General features: G+C 36.8%; 1 protein-coding gene across 8 annotated transcripts; it reads right to left on the bottom strand.

Annotated features, from left to right (window-relative positions):
• Positions 1–393: 393 nt before the first annotated feature.
• ZNF207 (zinc finger protein 207) lies at positions 394–15,525 on the bottom strand. Of its 8 annotated transcripts, none has more exons than XM_086360243.1 (12): positions 15,343–15,525; positions 13,817–13,943; positions 9,416–9,554; positions 8,296–8,466; positions 8,097–8,172; positions 7,538–7,585; positions 6,360–6,430; positions 4,613–4,770; positions 3,385–3,477; positions 2,152–2,394; positions 1,379–1,538; positions 394–1,248 (listed from the first exon to the last, which is right to left on the bottom strand). In XM_086360243.1, exons 1-12 carry the CDS (start codon positions 15,381–15,383, stop codon positions 1,088–1,090), a joined length of 1,488 nt encoding a protein of 495 aa, XP_086216369.1. In that variant the 5' UTR covers positions 15,384–15,525; the 3' UTR covers positions 394–1,087. The 8 variants fall into 8 exon arrangements, with proteins under 8 accessions (XP_086216369.1, XP_086216370.1, XP_086216373.1 ...); XM_086360244.1 differs by having other exon boundaries at positions 8,296–8,463; XM_086360247.1 differs by lacking the exon at positions 3,385–3,477.
• Positions 15,526–16,009: the final 484 nt, after the last annotated feature.

Below are 16,009 nucleotides of genomic sequence, written 5' to 3'. Positions count from 1 at the left end.
AAAGGCTATTACTGCATGCACCTAAGCTTCTAGAATTTTGCACCTGAAAAGCTTCTGAGGTCCACTCAGTACTGCAGTTTCAAATATAATCAAAAGGAAATGAATGGGTCTGGCACTAGGCTCTAAACATCAGCAGCAGGAAGAAGGGAATATCAGGATTTACATTTTAAGTCTCTATGATATCTAACATGTACTGACACCAAGGGGGTAGAAGGGTGACACAATATAAAGATTTCATACTCTGACCCATATATATATATATATATGTATATATCTCTAAGTTTTTTGTCAACTGAAGGATTAACATACAATTCCACATACACTATCCAGTTAAAAACATGCAGCTAACGAACAACCTACAATTCAATGACAGAATCCAATGATATATCAAAATTGCATTGGTAACTACGAATTTTATTATGTGGACATCTACTCTGGCATGCATTTGTACAAACCTTTCAGGCAGTGGTCCACAGCTGGGTTATGAATAAAAAGGCATAAATTTTTCTCTCATTTTATTACAATGAAGTTTAACAGTACAGAAAAGTCACATGACCTTGGAGGGTCAGATTTCTTAAACCCTGCAACATGAGGAACTCTAAATACATTAAATATTGTTACACATTCAGACTTCCAATGTACAGGTACTTGGAGACAGTTACAGCCCTCACCAAGCTAGGTTGGGGACATGAAGTCCAACAGCATCTGAAATGCTGTGAAGGCATAACTTTACAAATAGCAATGTAAGCTTACAGAACTTGCCTTTATTAAGGTGGTATGTTCATGTAATTCCAGCGCCTTCACAATATAACGAACCAAATTTACTATACTTCACTTCTAAAAACCTAGATGAAACATGAAAAAGAAGCCATACAGTATAAATTGCAACTTCAGGAAAAGTTCCTGCTTTATTATTCCAAATAAATTTTCCCATGTAAAATAAATGTCCAATAGTTCCTGGTATGTGGGAAGATAATGTTTTTGTTAAAGTCACAATGACGCCTTATTGACGGAAGCTTGGCTATATAAACAGCACAAGTTGAGAAAAGGTTTAATCTCCAAACCTATTAGACTGGATGAAGTAAGATCAGTAACGGCCACCTTGCGACATTACAGGAGGTCTCATTCCCATCGGAGGTCGAGGAGGCCCACCTTGGTAAGGGGGCACCATTGGCGGTCCCTGCCCATATGGTGGCATAGCACCAGGAAGGTAACCTGGCATGCCTTGATGATGACCACCATACTGACCTAAAAAACACATTTAAAACACAAAAAGATAGATTCAGTCTATGCACAGCACTTTTAAATGTAATGTATTTTGCATATAAATTTGTTTTGTGTGTATACTGAATAAAAAAAACATAAAAAAGAGGAATACCATGAGGTGGCATTGGGGGTCTCATTCCTTGTTGCTGTGGGATGCCTGGCTGCGGTGGCATCATACCTCCAATTGGTCCAACAGGTGGATTACCCATGGGAGCCTGTCCTGGTCGAGGAAGATTACGTTGATATTTAGGTAACTGTGCTCTTCTCTCTTCCTAGGAATAAAAATGTGTGAGATGTGAAACATATGAACACAGAGAGTTGTTAAGCATGAAGGCAAGAATCTAAAGTCTTTATAGTCATTTTTAAATGTACTCTTACATTCCAGTTACTTTCACAACACAAATCAATCCAACTACTTAAAACCTTGATGCCTTAAGAAAACATCACCTATTTTTATATTTGAAGTATGTTATGTTTGAACAGCTATCCAGGAATTATAAATTGCTTCAGCAAGATACCGTAATCAAGAAGGTGTATGTAGAGTAAGCAATCTGCAGATTCTATCGCACACTTAACTGCTTCTTCAATTCATTTACCAGTTTATGTCCAACTAAACTAATTTTTAAGAGTAAGAACCCAACTCACTACCTTCTTTTAGATATAGTGTTAGGGGATGGGGACTGGATCTAAGATCAAAATATGCAATATTCACCTCGTTTTGTGAAGTTAGTATGGTAAAAATAAAAAATTCTAATGGCAAAAATTACTTGGCATCCAATCAGACTGTAAGACCATTGGTACACAAATTAAAATTTTTTCAAATGAACAAGTTGCTACAATAGTACTCAATCAAACTCTGCTAGTAAAAAATTTTAAACAACTTACCAGTGATATATCCTCATCTGGATGGATCAACTTACTGGTTGCACTGGTTGTGGTAAGTGTAGCAGGCTTACTTGTTATGGAAGCTGCTGGCTTAGCTGCAGTGCTATTTGTTGTACTAGTGGTTGAAGCTGTAGACTGTGTATATGCAGGGAATGTAGGCTTTGGTGGTTCTGTAGTTGTTGCAGGGGTACTATTTAAGGGCTTGAAATCTGTACCAACAGGTCCCTGGACAGCTGCCTGAGCCTGTAAAACAATCTTTCATCAATAAAACCTCAAAACTGAATTTATTTACTACCAATTTAACTTAAAAACAATACACTAACATTCAATAAGGGACAAAATTTTAAATGAAAACTAAGTTAACATCATGATCAATCCACAAAATTTAAGATAACATATAATATTGAAAGATGCTGAATCAAAGCACATCTAAAACACAGCAGGGGAAACAAGAAACAAGACTGCTTATGTGATTTCTCAGACAGCATGTCTCCTCACCAAAAATTACTTAATTTACAAAGCTTTGTATTATTCCTAATTGATGAAATACTGTATTGTATCATGAAATAACATGTTCAATTTTCATTACTCTAAATTATTTTTTAAAAATTGATCTACCAAACAAAAAGTCAAATTATAGAATACAAAAAAATGTTGGCATAAATTTCAGTTACCAAGTCTACCATAAACAATTATCAATGGTGACACATTAAAGATACGGCCTTCAGAAGTATTCTTTATATAGTAATACAATGTCCGCTCAATTAACAATGTCTGTATGATTATGATGGACAAAAGGATTCAGTAGAGCTTTTAAGCATAAAGTTACCAGTAATAAATGTTACTTTCTGTAACACTATGCATCTGAAACATGTAAATTAGGCCAATTTTTAGAACCAAATGCAGAGTACTAAATTTCCTTATGTTATATGTGATGCATTAAACACCATAAAACAGAATAGCTTACTCATGCATCAAGCTAATCATTGGCCACTATAATGCACTTACTGCTTACATGCTTTTAACCCTTTAGAGCCATAGGAGTTTGGGGTACATTTTTTTCTATTATTATGTAGTTCAAATTTTCAAATACCATTGATTTATAAGCCATTAATTTTATTTTTAAAAAATTAAATAATATATTTTTGGGATAAGATTTAGTTTTAAAGTAGGGTCCAAAGGGTTAAGTTATAAAGCCATTTTAACAATTTTAAACTGCAACTTCCTGCGTACTTGTGCTGTGCTAGGAAACAGAGCTTTAGAAGATGCAGACAGACTTTCTGAATTGGATGAAGCTGTACTTGAGCTTGTTACAGGTGTCCCCATCTGTAGCATAAAAGAAAGGAAACAATGAAAAGTCTCCAAACAAATGGGTGAAAATAAGCCACGTGGTAGACTTTTTTTTCCAGTATAGATTGCATTTCTGTAAATGCAAAATACAATGCCATCAAAGCTGTTTTATATATAGAGGTAGGCAGTTAATGCATTTGCAATAAACAGAGTGACAGTATGAGCTTCAAAAAAACTTTAATTCTATATCAATAAATCTAATTAACCAGAGTTTTTTCTTCCACCTAAACCTAAGGTGTTCTGCACTATGGTATTTCAAAACTGATACCTTAAACTGAGAATTATGACGCATTACTTCAATTTTCTCAGTAACAATATTTGCCAAAAGTTTAATAACATCTCTCAAAAAAAAAGAGATCACCCCAACCTCAAAAACATAAGGTAATATGCCTTAAAAAGCACTTAAAAAGTGCCTTTTAACTACAAATAGGAAAGAGTTGAAAAAAGAAAACATCTAATGGATCATTTTAAGGTGAACAATAAAGAACATACATCCTGATCTTTTGAATTCTGAATGAATTAAACACACCTGCCTAATTCAGAATGAAACTGGGTTACCAACCATTACATACATACTACATATAAAATAATCTTTTGCTTCTGAGTTCTGGTGAGGGGTAAAAAAAGACGAATAGGAAATACCAGTGTAACTAGGTCAAAATCCATTAAATGATGCCCTTCCTACAACAGTGCAACATTGTTTAACAATTCTAGATTAAAGTAAGAACCCCAAAATAATTTGCTATAGGATTTTACATTTTTGTCTTTGGTTTCATTCTACCCAGAGCTCATTATGTAAAAGAGGAACATTTTTATTTAAGCTCTCAGAAATTAAATTTCCATTTCTAATAAAGTGAAGAGTAACCAGCATTAATTACTATGAAAAAACAACATACAACACTATTCTCTGGTTTCAGTTAATCTTTTTTGAGTAGAGGAAATCAATGTGTGCAAACATGGGAGAGAATAGGCCACTCTTTAGTATAGTTAATAAATTATATTAAAAAGATTAGGAAATACTTAAATAACCTATGACAAACTGAAGGATTTCAGTAAACTGCACTTTACCTTTAAATATTAATGCACTCCTTTTTCAAGAGTTTCACCTTACCTGTCCCGCACTGGGGAAAAGAGGCTTAGTAACTGGAGGCTGCGGAGCCGGAACTGTTGCTGTTGGTGCAGGTGGTCTGTTAAGAATACCTGGAGCTGAAACAGCCTGTGCTTGAGTCATTGGAGGAATTCCAGGACGTGGAACAGGAGGGGGCATACCTGCAGAGAATTAAAAAAACGTGTAGCCAATTAAATTAAAAAAAAAGAAAACAAAAAACCCTATACTGTAAAATTACTAACTCTTGACTGCTGAACTCAAAGAGGCTCAGAGAACCTAGGCATTTGCCACTTGGAACAATTCTGCCTCCAACTTTCTATATGACTTTGTTCCTCTTTAAAATTTTTAGACGTTAAAGATAACCACGAGAAAACCTGTATATGGGCAGATCAACAATTAGGCCTATTACTAATGCAATAAAATTTTCAAACATATAGAAATTATTTCTTTTTTTTTTAATAGAAATTATTTCAATCATCTAATAGATGTTTCCAGAACTCTAATGCAAACTGCAATAAAAACTATTAATAGGTCATATACCCATAAAAATTATTCCAGAAACGAAGTTACTCCTTTAAATAATACATCAGATCGGATCAGTCGCTCAGTCGTGTCCGACTCTGCGACCCCATGAATTGCAGCACACCAGGCTTCCCTGTCCATCACCAACTCCCGGAGTTCACTGAGACTCACGTCCATCGAGTCAGTGATGCCATCCAGCCATCTCGTCCTCTTCTCCTCCTGCCCCCAATCCCTCCCAGCATCAGGGTCTTTTCCAATGAATCAACTCTTCGCATGAGGTGGCCAAAGTACATACATTTTCCTAAATGCACCACTAGCTGTTCTTCCAAGTGCCTCATAATAATTTAAAACTTACTGACTTCCCATTACCAAATGAATACAGATTATTTTTCTTTATTCCTTAAAGGTCTTAAGTTGTCTCAGATCATAATGTATGTGAAGTTGCCACCTCAAAATTAATGGTTGCACTAGCTATGATTCAAATTTTGCTGCTGCTTTATTTTTCCTGTTCCTTTTATACTATCACTTGAGTACATGTGAATCTGTTATGGATTGCAAATCAAACGTGCTAGGATTAAAAAACTAGGCAACAGATCGAGAGAATCTCATGAAAACTTCTGTGCCACACTTATTTCCTGGGCTAACCAAATCCCATCCCCTCACATTATAGACTAAGAAGTCAAGATATTTTAATTAATTTGCAGGCTTCCTTGTACCTAGGGGGTCCATTAGACTTTTTCTGGCAAATGATATCTAAGAGGCTAGAAAGTTACTTTGCCATAAAGTAAAAGAAATAAAAGCACCCTTTCTTGCCTGAGTCATCTTCGAACTACTGAGTAACATGTCTGAGGAACAAAAGCTAAGGCTGGCAAAGCGGCAAATTTAAGAAAGTATGGGTTCTTGTTATCGCCATAGTCGCCAAATCTACCACTTAGGGTTGGATTTTTCTGTTACTTGCTAAGGGTCTCCATTACTTGTCTAAAATAGTCCTTATATAACCACTCTTAAGTCACAAGCTCAGTAACTCATACTTTTACTATCTATTTCAAAAAAAAAAACAAAACAAAAAAATACATGTCTCACAGTAATTTTAAAAGAAGTTATTAACCCATAGAAAATTTAAAATCACATTGTACCAACGCTCATAAATCTGTTATTCAAAATACTTAAGAATAAAACATGTCGTATTTTTATATGTCATATTAAAAAGGAAACTAACATTTCATACCTGGTGGCATACCAGGCATCAGAGGTGGTATTCCCGGTCCAGGTGGCATCATTCCACCCATTGGCATCATTCTATTAGAAAGCAAATTTCAAGAGACAACTAAAGTTAATTAACAGCATAAAACATTAGAAAATATTCTAGCTAAAAGCCTGAAACAACAATAAAGACTTGAATTTGACCTCTAATATTAAAATCTATCAAAGTGAAAAGAACATACAACACACTAAAACAATCCTATCAAAATAAATCCCCTAAAACCCAGCAAACTCTCTGGTTTACCAGTAGAATAGGGGTGAAAAAATTCAGTGTCTGTTAAAAGAATATTTTAATACATTTGAAGTTATTGAGAACAAATATTTTACTCTTCTTAAAAACAAGAGGCCTTATCTAAAATGTGTAACTGGAAAACAAAATCATTTTTTGTCTCACTTGGAATATATCCACAGAATATAAATTAAAAAATGAAAACAAAACCAAAAACCTCCCCCCTTAAAAAGAACCCTCCATTTTAGAGCTGTCAGATTTTTTTTCAAAAAGAAAAAATAGTAAGTGTATTCTATGGAGTGAAGATTTCTTTTTCTGGGGATGCACAAACATAAACTACCATCAATCTGTAGTTAAGATAACCAAAGATAACCAAAACTAAACTCAGTCTCTACTTTTTATGTAGAAAGTTCCTAACACTAAACCAGGACTTAAAAGCATAACCCATATTTATCTTCCTTTCCTTAGAAGAGCTCACCTTCAAATATCAGTGTCCAATTCACTTTAAAAGTTACAAGTTTTGTGAATTTTTGATTTAGGACTCAAACAGAATAACTTCTATATACAGGTTTTATTAAAGAAAATTCAATTACTTTCCATAATAGAGCATGTAATTTCACCTAAGAATATACTCTTTCTTAAATATCAACCCCTTCTACTAAGTCCCATAACTTTTAGCAGTTTGGGGAAAACAGCTGCACAGTTAGAAAAGGATTTATGTGGGTCTATTACTATTTCCTCAGATGTTTTTTAGTTCCCTCCTTTAAGAGATCTGTGTCAGTTTGCAAATTTTAGAAGTTTTAGTGAGGAAGGTTAGAAAAGTTTTGAAGTCAACTGAATAGATACCATTAAACACACAAAAAAATGACATTATGATTATACCTCCTGAATTACATTATGAATGAGATGCTTACATGTTTTCACCGCAAAATGACTGGGTGTATTTTCTCTGATGATGCAATCTGTGAAAATGTATGACAAAATCAAAATCTAACTGTGATTTTCAAAATACAGTGGGAAAGTGTATTGTATACCTTTCACATCCAACAATATTTTTAAGTAAAGTGATGAGCACGGGCACCTCAAATTCATTTTAGTTCTTGAAGATTTGACAAATCATTTACAGAATTTGCTTCTGTCACAACTACAAAGTGTCATGGACAGTTCTGAATCTCAAAAACTCAAATCTACAACCAACTACTTTAATTACATCAGATGCAATTGAAGCAGATGGCTGCCTACATTTATCCTAAAACCCAAAAATCTATTCTCTCCAGAGGCAAATTTATATTCCTTAAATTTATTAGTAGATTTCTTTATTAGATAAGTTTAATAATTAATAGAGCCCATAACTTTTAGAAGCAAAAAACACAAAAAAACCCACAAAATAACATTTAATTGATGTAAACACCCAAGCTGAGAAAGATCACTACTAGGCACCAGCTCACAAGTCAATTAAAAGAGTTTTCTTACCCAGGTGGCATTCCTGGCATAACTGGTGGCATTCCTGGCATCAGAGGAGGAACACCTGGCATTAATGGAGGTATGCCTATAAATAAGAATTTTCACCAAGAAGAAAACATACAAAAAGTTAAGAGGGAAGAATTAATACTTCTAATCTGTATCAATGAAGACTTGAGAATGTTAAATTGTAAGAGGCCTTAGGTGCTACCTGGAGGCATTCCTGGTGCTCCTGGAACCGGTGGTAGTCCTGGTTGTGCCATTGGGGGGATATAACCTTGCTGAGGCTGAACAGGCTGTGGTTGAAATGAAGTCGAAGCCGCAGAGTCATCATCATCATACTCATCAGAATCATCTTGCTGCTTCTTTTTTTGACTCTCTGCTAAAAAAGATTCAATTAATTTTCCCCATAGAGTAAAAGAAAAGAAAAACAAATCAAGTTTAAGACATTCAACATTTAAAAACTTTATTTCAATGCAACTAGCTCTTGAGAATTTTTTTTGCAAAAAAAAATTCAGCCAACACTGTTCTTTACTCTTCGAATGGTTTTTCAATCTGTATTAAGCAAGAAGGATTAACATGTTCTCCCTATTCTATGGCAGGCAAAAATCATTTTCCTAAATCAGCTATACTTTACAAAACAAGCTTCCTATTTCACTCCAAAAGGTAAATTATGACAAAGCAGTCTGACCTCCCTGTAACGCTTTTCAAAATAAAATATTTCTTAGGTTATTAAGAAGATTCTATCATTTGGATAGGAGAGGGCTGCAAATACCAAGTCAAATACAGTACTAAAAATTTACAACTAGTGATTTCATAAATCTAAACAAGGCACCTTCATTTTTAAAGGCCTTAACACTTGCTACATCTACCTGGAATTCAGTTATGAGCAAAAAAAATAATGTATAAAATTATCCAAACAATACCATGTATACAAAATAAAATCTATTTCAAATATAAGACCAAAAAACCCCTCAAAATTGTGGAATTCTGAATAGATCTAATGTACTGTGCTATGTTTAGTCGCTCAGCGTGTCTGACTCTTTGCGACTCCATGGACTGCAGCCTGCTAGGCTCCTGTCTCCATGGGGATTCTCCACATAAGAATACTGGAGTGAGTTGCCATGCCCACCTCCAGGGGATCTTTCCAACCCAGGGATCAAACCCAGGTCTTCTGCATCACAGGCTGATTCTTTACTGTCTGAGCCACCAGGGAAGCCCAAATAGATCTAATACCGACCATAAATTTATACTTGAAAACAGTAATAATACTCTCATTAGTGAAGCTTTATTAAGAAATTTACTTATTAAGCATTTATCTTAGTATTTACCTTGTGTTTTTTGTTCAAGAAGTCGTCTTCTTTCATCCATATCTTTTTCTGGAATACCTTCCATACCATATATTTCCAACTCTATGTCTGTTCTCCCAGGTATTGCATTTGGTACTGCATCTATTGTCTCTTTATGCACCTAAATTAAAAAACAAACAAATCCATATAAACAAAACATAAGCCTTCCATTAGATAGACAGAAGTGCCTCATGAAAGTCTTTTTTAAAAAGGAATTTTAAATTACTCATAGACCATCTAGTATAAAGGTTAAGAGTAACTGGTGCTACAGTGAGACTGAATTCAACCCTCCAACTTTCGAGAGTTTGGGCAAATCATTTGACCTAAGCCTCAGTTTACTTCATCTAATTTAGTACCTAATTTCTCAGCTTATTTTTAAGATTAAAAAAAAAAAACTGTATATAAAAACCACTTGGCAATGTGTAGCTTATAATCTTGTTTGAATTATTAGCAATAAAGTAACAATACTACTCAAATCAGGGAAGTCTGAAGTCTGAATTAAGTAATGCTTATGAAGCCTTATTATATTAAGTATCAGAATAAACTGAAATTTCCAATGATGTACTTGACAAGCTAGTAATTACAAACCACAAAAGTGACATTTACAATTAGCATTACCCACAACTAATGAGTCACCTAAGGAGCTTAACACTGCCACAGCAGAGAACCTGTCACTATCTCTGAAGGTATTTGGTTGATCACAAAAAGAAGTTCTTAAGATGTATTATTGTATAACACTGAGAATTCAGGACCTTTTTTCACTGTATAGTCTTTCCTAGATCAAACATTTCTAACCCTCAGTGAGTAACTTCTGCCAATATGGTAAAACCCTGATCAGTCTTGGTTCCTTCAGCAAAATGTTTTAACTTAGGTTAAAGGATGTCAAAGTAGTTTGTCTAGACCATTGGCTTCAACTGGAAGCTTAACAAAAATGCAAATTCTCAGGGCACACCTGAGTCCTACTGAATCAGAAACTCTTAGTACAACCATGAATCTAAGTCTTCAAGGTGATTCCTTTGCATGTTCAAGTTTGAGAATCACTTTTATAGGGTAAGGGTAATGACTTTGATACAGTTGTCCAAGTAACACATTTTTCTTTTCCTTTAAGACTCTTTCACAGAACAGAAGAAAGGTAAAGAAAACTGTTTTTTCTCTTTAGAGGAGTATCTCAAATATTTAAAAAACTGAAACACAAATGAAATTTAGAAATTATGATTAAAAGATCCATGAATAAAGCTACTCAATAAATGATGTAATCACTTCCCCCCAGGTTTTTTAGAATGTTACTTTTCTTGATGATGTACATGGTCATCTCTATGTTCTTTAAAGAAATATAGCTACATCCACAGACACAGTAACTAGTTTCCATTATGCTTCTAAGTAATGAGGGGGAAAAACATCTTTTACTATAAAAACTGGAGCATGTGTCTGATTTAACTGCCATGCCTATGTCACAGGCTGCTATAATATATAAATAGAAAATTTCAATTAAAGACATTACTGTTTATCAACTAATCTTCCAGCTTTCATGACATTTCTTTGCTCTTCTCTTACAGTACAAATCCCTGAAATAGTGCCTCTCCTTTCCCTCTCATTCTCTTGCCAGCACTCCAATCAGCCTTTCATCTTCTTCATCCTAGGAAAGCACTCCTGACAAGTAATCAATGACCTCTACTTTGATCAAACCAATCTTTGTCCTGTGCTTTCTTGATCTACCACTAGCTTTGATTTAACTCTCTCCTTAAAACACCTCATTTGGCTTCCAGGGCACTAATCTCTTAGTTTTCCTACCTTTTCAATCTTGAGTGGTTTATTTTAATCATCTGACCTCTATATGCTGGGAGATACCCAAGGTGGAGTCCTTGCACCTCTTTTCTATCTATACTGTCTAAGGACATCTAGTATCATGGCTTAAAATAGCCATCCTTTTACTGTATCCTCCCAAACTTCTATCTCCAGCTCCAACTTCTCTAAACTATAGACCCGTAGATTCAACTGTTTATATGCTATCTCCATTTGGATATTCAAGAAGACCTTCTCAACATTAAAATATTCAAAATTAACTTAAGATGATATAGTATTCTCACCTCTAAGCCTATTCTTCCCGCAGCTTTCTACACATCAGGGGTCATCCCTTGGTATCGAGGAGGAACTGGTTCCAGGACTACCCACCTCATACCAAGGATGCTCAAGTCCCTTATATAAAATGGCACCCTCCATTATCTGTGTATTTCTGCACTCAGTTGATAGTGGGTTCAATCAACTGACTCCCAACTGTGGTTGGCTGAACCCACAGTGATACCAAAATACCAAGGGCCAATTGACTACCACTGTATTCAACTCACTTTTCACACTGCTCAAGCCAAAAACCTTCAGATCATCCTCCACCCCTCACTTTCTCACGTTCCACATCTAACCTCATCAACAAAGTCTTACCTCTGTCACCATCACCTCTTGCCTCGAATACTCCTAAAACGGACTTACTGCACTCTATAGTCTATTCTCATCCTTACAGCCAAAATGACCCAAAGTACACCAAAGCATGTTACACTTCAATTAAAACCTCCCATTTCATTCAGACTTAAAGAAACACAGCAGCCGACAAGACCTCCTATATAAAGTAGCACATTGCTGCTCTTCCCTCAATATAGGATAATATTCCTCATGTAACAGTTCTTCATTTGCTGTTCCCTGGAATCTCTCCCTCATCCTCTTCGATCTCTGTTCAGATGTCAGCTTGTCATTCAGGCCTTTACTATCTTATGGCCCGCCCCTATTCCCCTCTACCTAGTTTTAGTTCTGTATCATGTATCAGCATGCTACTGCTAAGTCACTTCACTTCAGTTGTGTCCGACTGTGCAACCCGTAGACGGCAGCCCACCAGGCTCCCCGTCCCTGGGATTCTCCAGGCAAGAACACTGGAGTGGGTTGCCATTTCCTTCTCCAATGCATGAAAATGAAAAGTGAAGTCGCTCAGTCATGTCCGACTCTTAGCAACCCCATGGACTGCAGCCCACCAGTCTCCTCCATCTGTGGGATTTTCCAGGCAAGAGTACTGGAGTGGGGTGCCATCGCCTTCTCCGATGTATCAGCATAAGACTAAGTAAACATTTATAGGTTGTTTTCCTCCACAATGTTAATCTAAACTTCACAAAAATGACTATTTTATTCACTGCTATATATATGGTGCTTCAAATATTGTACAATGCTGTCTCACATAAATGGTAAAGTTCTATATCTGTACTATACAAGTCATCCACCAGTCACATGTGACTAAGCAATGGAAATGTGGCTATAATGCGACTGAGGAATTTAACTTTTCATTTTTAAATTTCTTTTTCAATAGTCACAGGTAACTAGTGACTGGGTTTCCCTCAAGGCTCAGCGGTAAAGAATCTGCCTGCAATGAAGGACACCTGAGTTCAAGGTACCTGCTCCAGTATTTCTGCCTGAGAAATTGCAAGGACAGAGGAACCTGGCAGGCTACAGTTCACGGAGTCAAAGAGAGTCAGACAGGATTTAGCAACTAAGAACCAGTGATTGCCACAATGGAAAATTATGGATGTAGCAGGCACTGACATTTCTGAATGGATTTTAAATTACTGATTGGCTTGAGAGAAGTGAGAAAGATCTACAAAAACTTATTTTTAAGCTTGGGGAAGCAATAATCTTGTTTTAATTTACCTCCCTGGCTCCTACCAACAGTAATTTCCAATGGGGATTCCTTCATCTCACGCCTCTCTAGGGTCCAATTACGCAAAAATTCAGACAATTCTGGACTGACAAAGTAGAAGAAATGTTTAATAAAACATCTTCAAAAATAAAACTTACTAGATCTTCAGAAATATACATTACAAAGCTCCCCCTACTTAGAAATGAAAAAAAACCTAAGTTTTAAATGAAAACACAATACTACCCTTCCATGGAATAAATGGTGGAACTAAACCTAGCCCCAGGCAGGCAACAGATTGTAAAATCCTTCAATGGCAGAGTAATGGCAGTTAATTATGTACTAATTCTTACAGGAGTAGAACTGGTCAGATTGCCTACAAAATTTAAATCTCTGATCTTTGTTTTCTTGCCCAAGTATTGAGGAAATATTTTGTGATTTCAGCCTGTCACACATCTAACCTAGGATGAAGATATCAATAACTTAAAGGTAAATACTAATAAAAATTCTTTAAACATAGAAAATCAATAGTTTATCTTCTCCATGGCTAAACAACCTTTTTTTTTTTTAATTAACTGGTCATCTTATCCAATCTTTTGCAATGAACAACAAAAAAACACCCTTGGGTTTCAAAAAGAAATTCAAGGTTTTCCCTCCATGCTGTTTGCAAACTACAATAGAGTAATATTAAATAAGAGGAAAAAACTCCTTACCTGCATGCAATGAATAGCTAAGCCAGGTCCTGTATACAATTTCTTATGACATATATGGCATTTAAAATGCTTTGCTTTTTGGTGCTGTATAAGGATCTTCTCATCATCAAAATCTCTATTACAATACCTGGTCACTATTGTTAAGGTACAAAAATATAGCACAATAACATTACTTATAGAAAATAAATATGCAATTAAAGAGAACACTATTCACTACTTAACATTAAAAACGGGGAACAGCTAAAACCAAAAGTACTTTGTACAAACTCTGCTTTTGGTATTATATAACTAGAAATAAACCTGCCATTAATTTTGGAATTTTCAATGTCCCGGAAGCCCACAATCTCTCTTCACCAACCCTAAAAAAACACATCTCCGTAGGCAATACAGCTTCGTCAAATTTCAGCGTTTACCACCAGATTTATGCGAAATTAACTTCTGTTCAATCTCTCAACATTTACAAACGCACGATGTTAACTGCAAGGGATCAATGTTTATTAAAAAAAGAAAAAAAACAATTTATATTGACAGAACTTCAATTAAGTAGAACATAAAAATAATCAGATTTAGAATTTAACACTAATTTGGAATCTGAAAATAAGTTCACTGCGAGTAAAAGTAACCATTTCCTATAAAAACCCATAAAGTTGCCTGCAATTCTGAATTTATGTTGCCAAAGGTTTCATTTAAACTCACAGAAGAGTTGTTACCGAGAATTAACTCACTAATCAGATTTTCCTAAAAGGACTTTAACAAAACTTGTAACCATTTTTCAACTATTACAAAAATAAATTCAGTTCTGTAGCAAAGCCTTTTCAGGTACAAGACAATAAATAAAAACAATTGGAACGTAGTTTATTAACGTTCCCGGGAAAAAAATAAACCGCCACGTTTTATTCCTAAAACGTATTTTTTCACTCCTAGAAAGCTAGGTAGAAAGATAAGTAACCCCACCCTGTTACTTCCCGAAGATTAACGCGCCAGAGGGCGAGACGCGGAAACTAGCTCCCCCGCCCCACCCCCGCAATAAAAAGGGGGGAAGTGGGGGGGGGGGTCGAAATCAGGGTTGACTAACAGAAGCCTTTACGAAACCAGATTCTACCAAAAAAAGAAAGTGGGTGACAGACTCCGGAAGCTCTCTCCTAATCCTCCAGAGTCAATGAGCGTATTATACTCGAAGAAAGTCCCTTTGTTGAATCGTCACCAAAACAACGTAGTGTGGCAGCAGAGTCCTCAGGGGACTCTGTCCTTGGTGATGGGGTCCAAGTCGCCTCAGGGGGTCAACGCTCGCACCAAAGCAAGAACCTCCTGAGTCACGAAGGCCCACGACCCACAGCTGCCAGAGCCTCTCGCCCCAGGGCCCCTACTTTCTGACAAGTCTTCCCAAATCCCAGTCCAACCACCAAACCACCGACCTCGAGGCCTACATCCCACTCTCCGCCATAGGCCGAAGCCAGGCCTCTCCTAGCCAGTCACCACTAACCGGCGCCCCCGCTTGGCCTCGACTTCAAACCGACAAAGGATACCAGCACCACGGCTTCAACTGCTTCTTCTTCTTGCGACCCATAACTGCGCTCTATCGACAAAAAGAGGAAAAAACAAACAGTAAAGAACGACGTGAAGAACAGCTCACTCTTCCAACCCAACCGCCACCACCGCGTCCCACAGGAAACATCCACAAAATGGCCGACGCCTTCGCTCGCTGCTCTGTCTCCCGTCAGGCTCTGCGGCCGGAGGAGGTGCCAAGCAGGGGCGGGGGGGGGGGTGACGTGACGCAGGCCTCCGTCCTAAGTGGGTGGAGACTCGCGGCCCCGTCGGGCTGCCGGCCATCTTGTCAGTGCTTGCCATCTCGGCTTTCGTGGGCGAGCGAGTTCCTCAGAGCTCATTTTTCTTTGTAAAGCATATGGTGACCTAGGTACGCCGAGACGCTCGCGAATTGGAGGGGTGAGGAGGGGGTGGAAAAGCTGAAAAGATTACCCAGCGTAATTCAGGGTAAATTACAAATAAAGGATAACTGAGACAGCGCCCAGTTTTTCGTTTTGTTTCATTGCCCTGATTACTCTGCAGTAAGCCGTGGACGTTTTTCTACTACCGAATCAAAGAAGTCGAAGTCTCAGTCTTGTAACTCACACATTGGTGATGGGTGCGTAAACTACGGCAGCATGGTCACCGAGGTGATGGAAATACGAGGTG

Source organism: Bos grunniens, chromosome 19 (genome assembly GCF_055505025.1).
Source record: "Bos grunniens cultivar Pamir isolate PY7600 chromosome 19, Bosgru_T2T1.0, whole genome shotgun sequence".
Classification (NCBI taxonomy): domain Eukaryota; kingdom Metazoa; phylum Chordata; class Mammalia; order Artiodactyla; family Bovidae; genus Bos; species Bos grunniens.
This window is presented reverse-complemented; position numbering and strand designations above follow the sequence as displayed.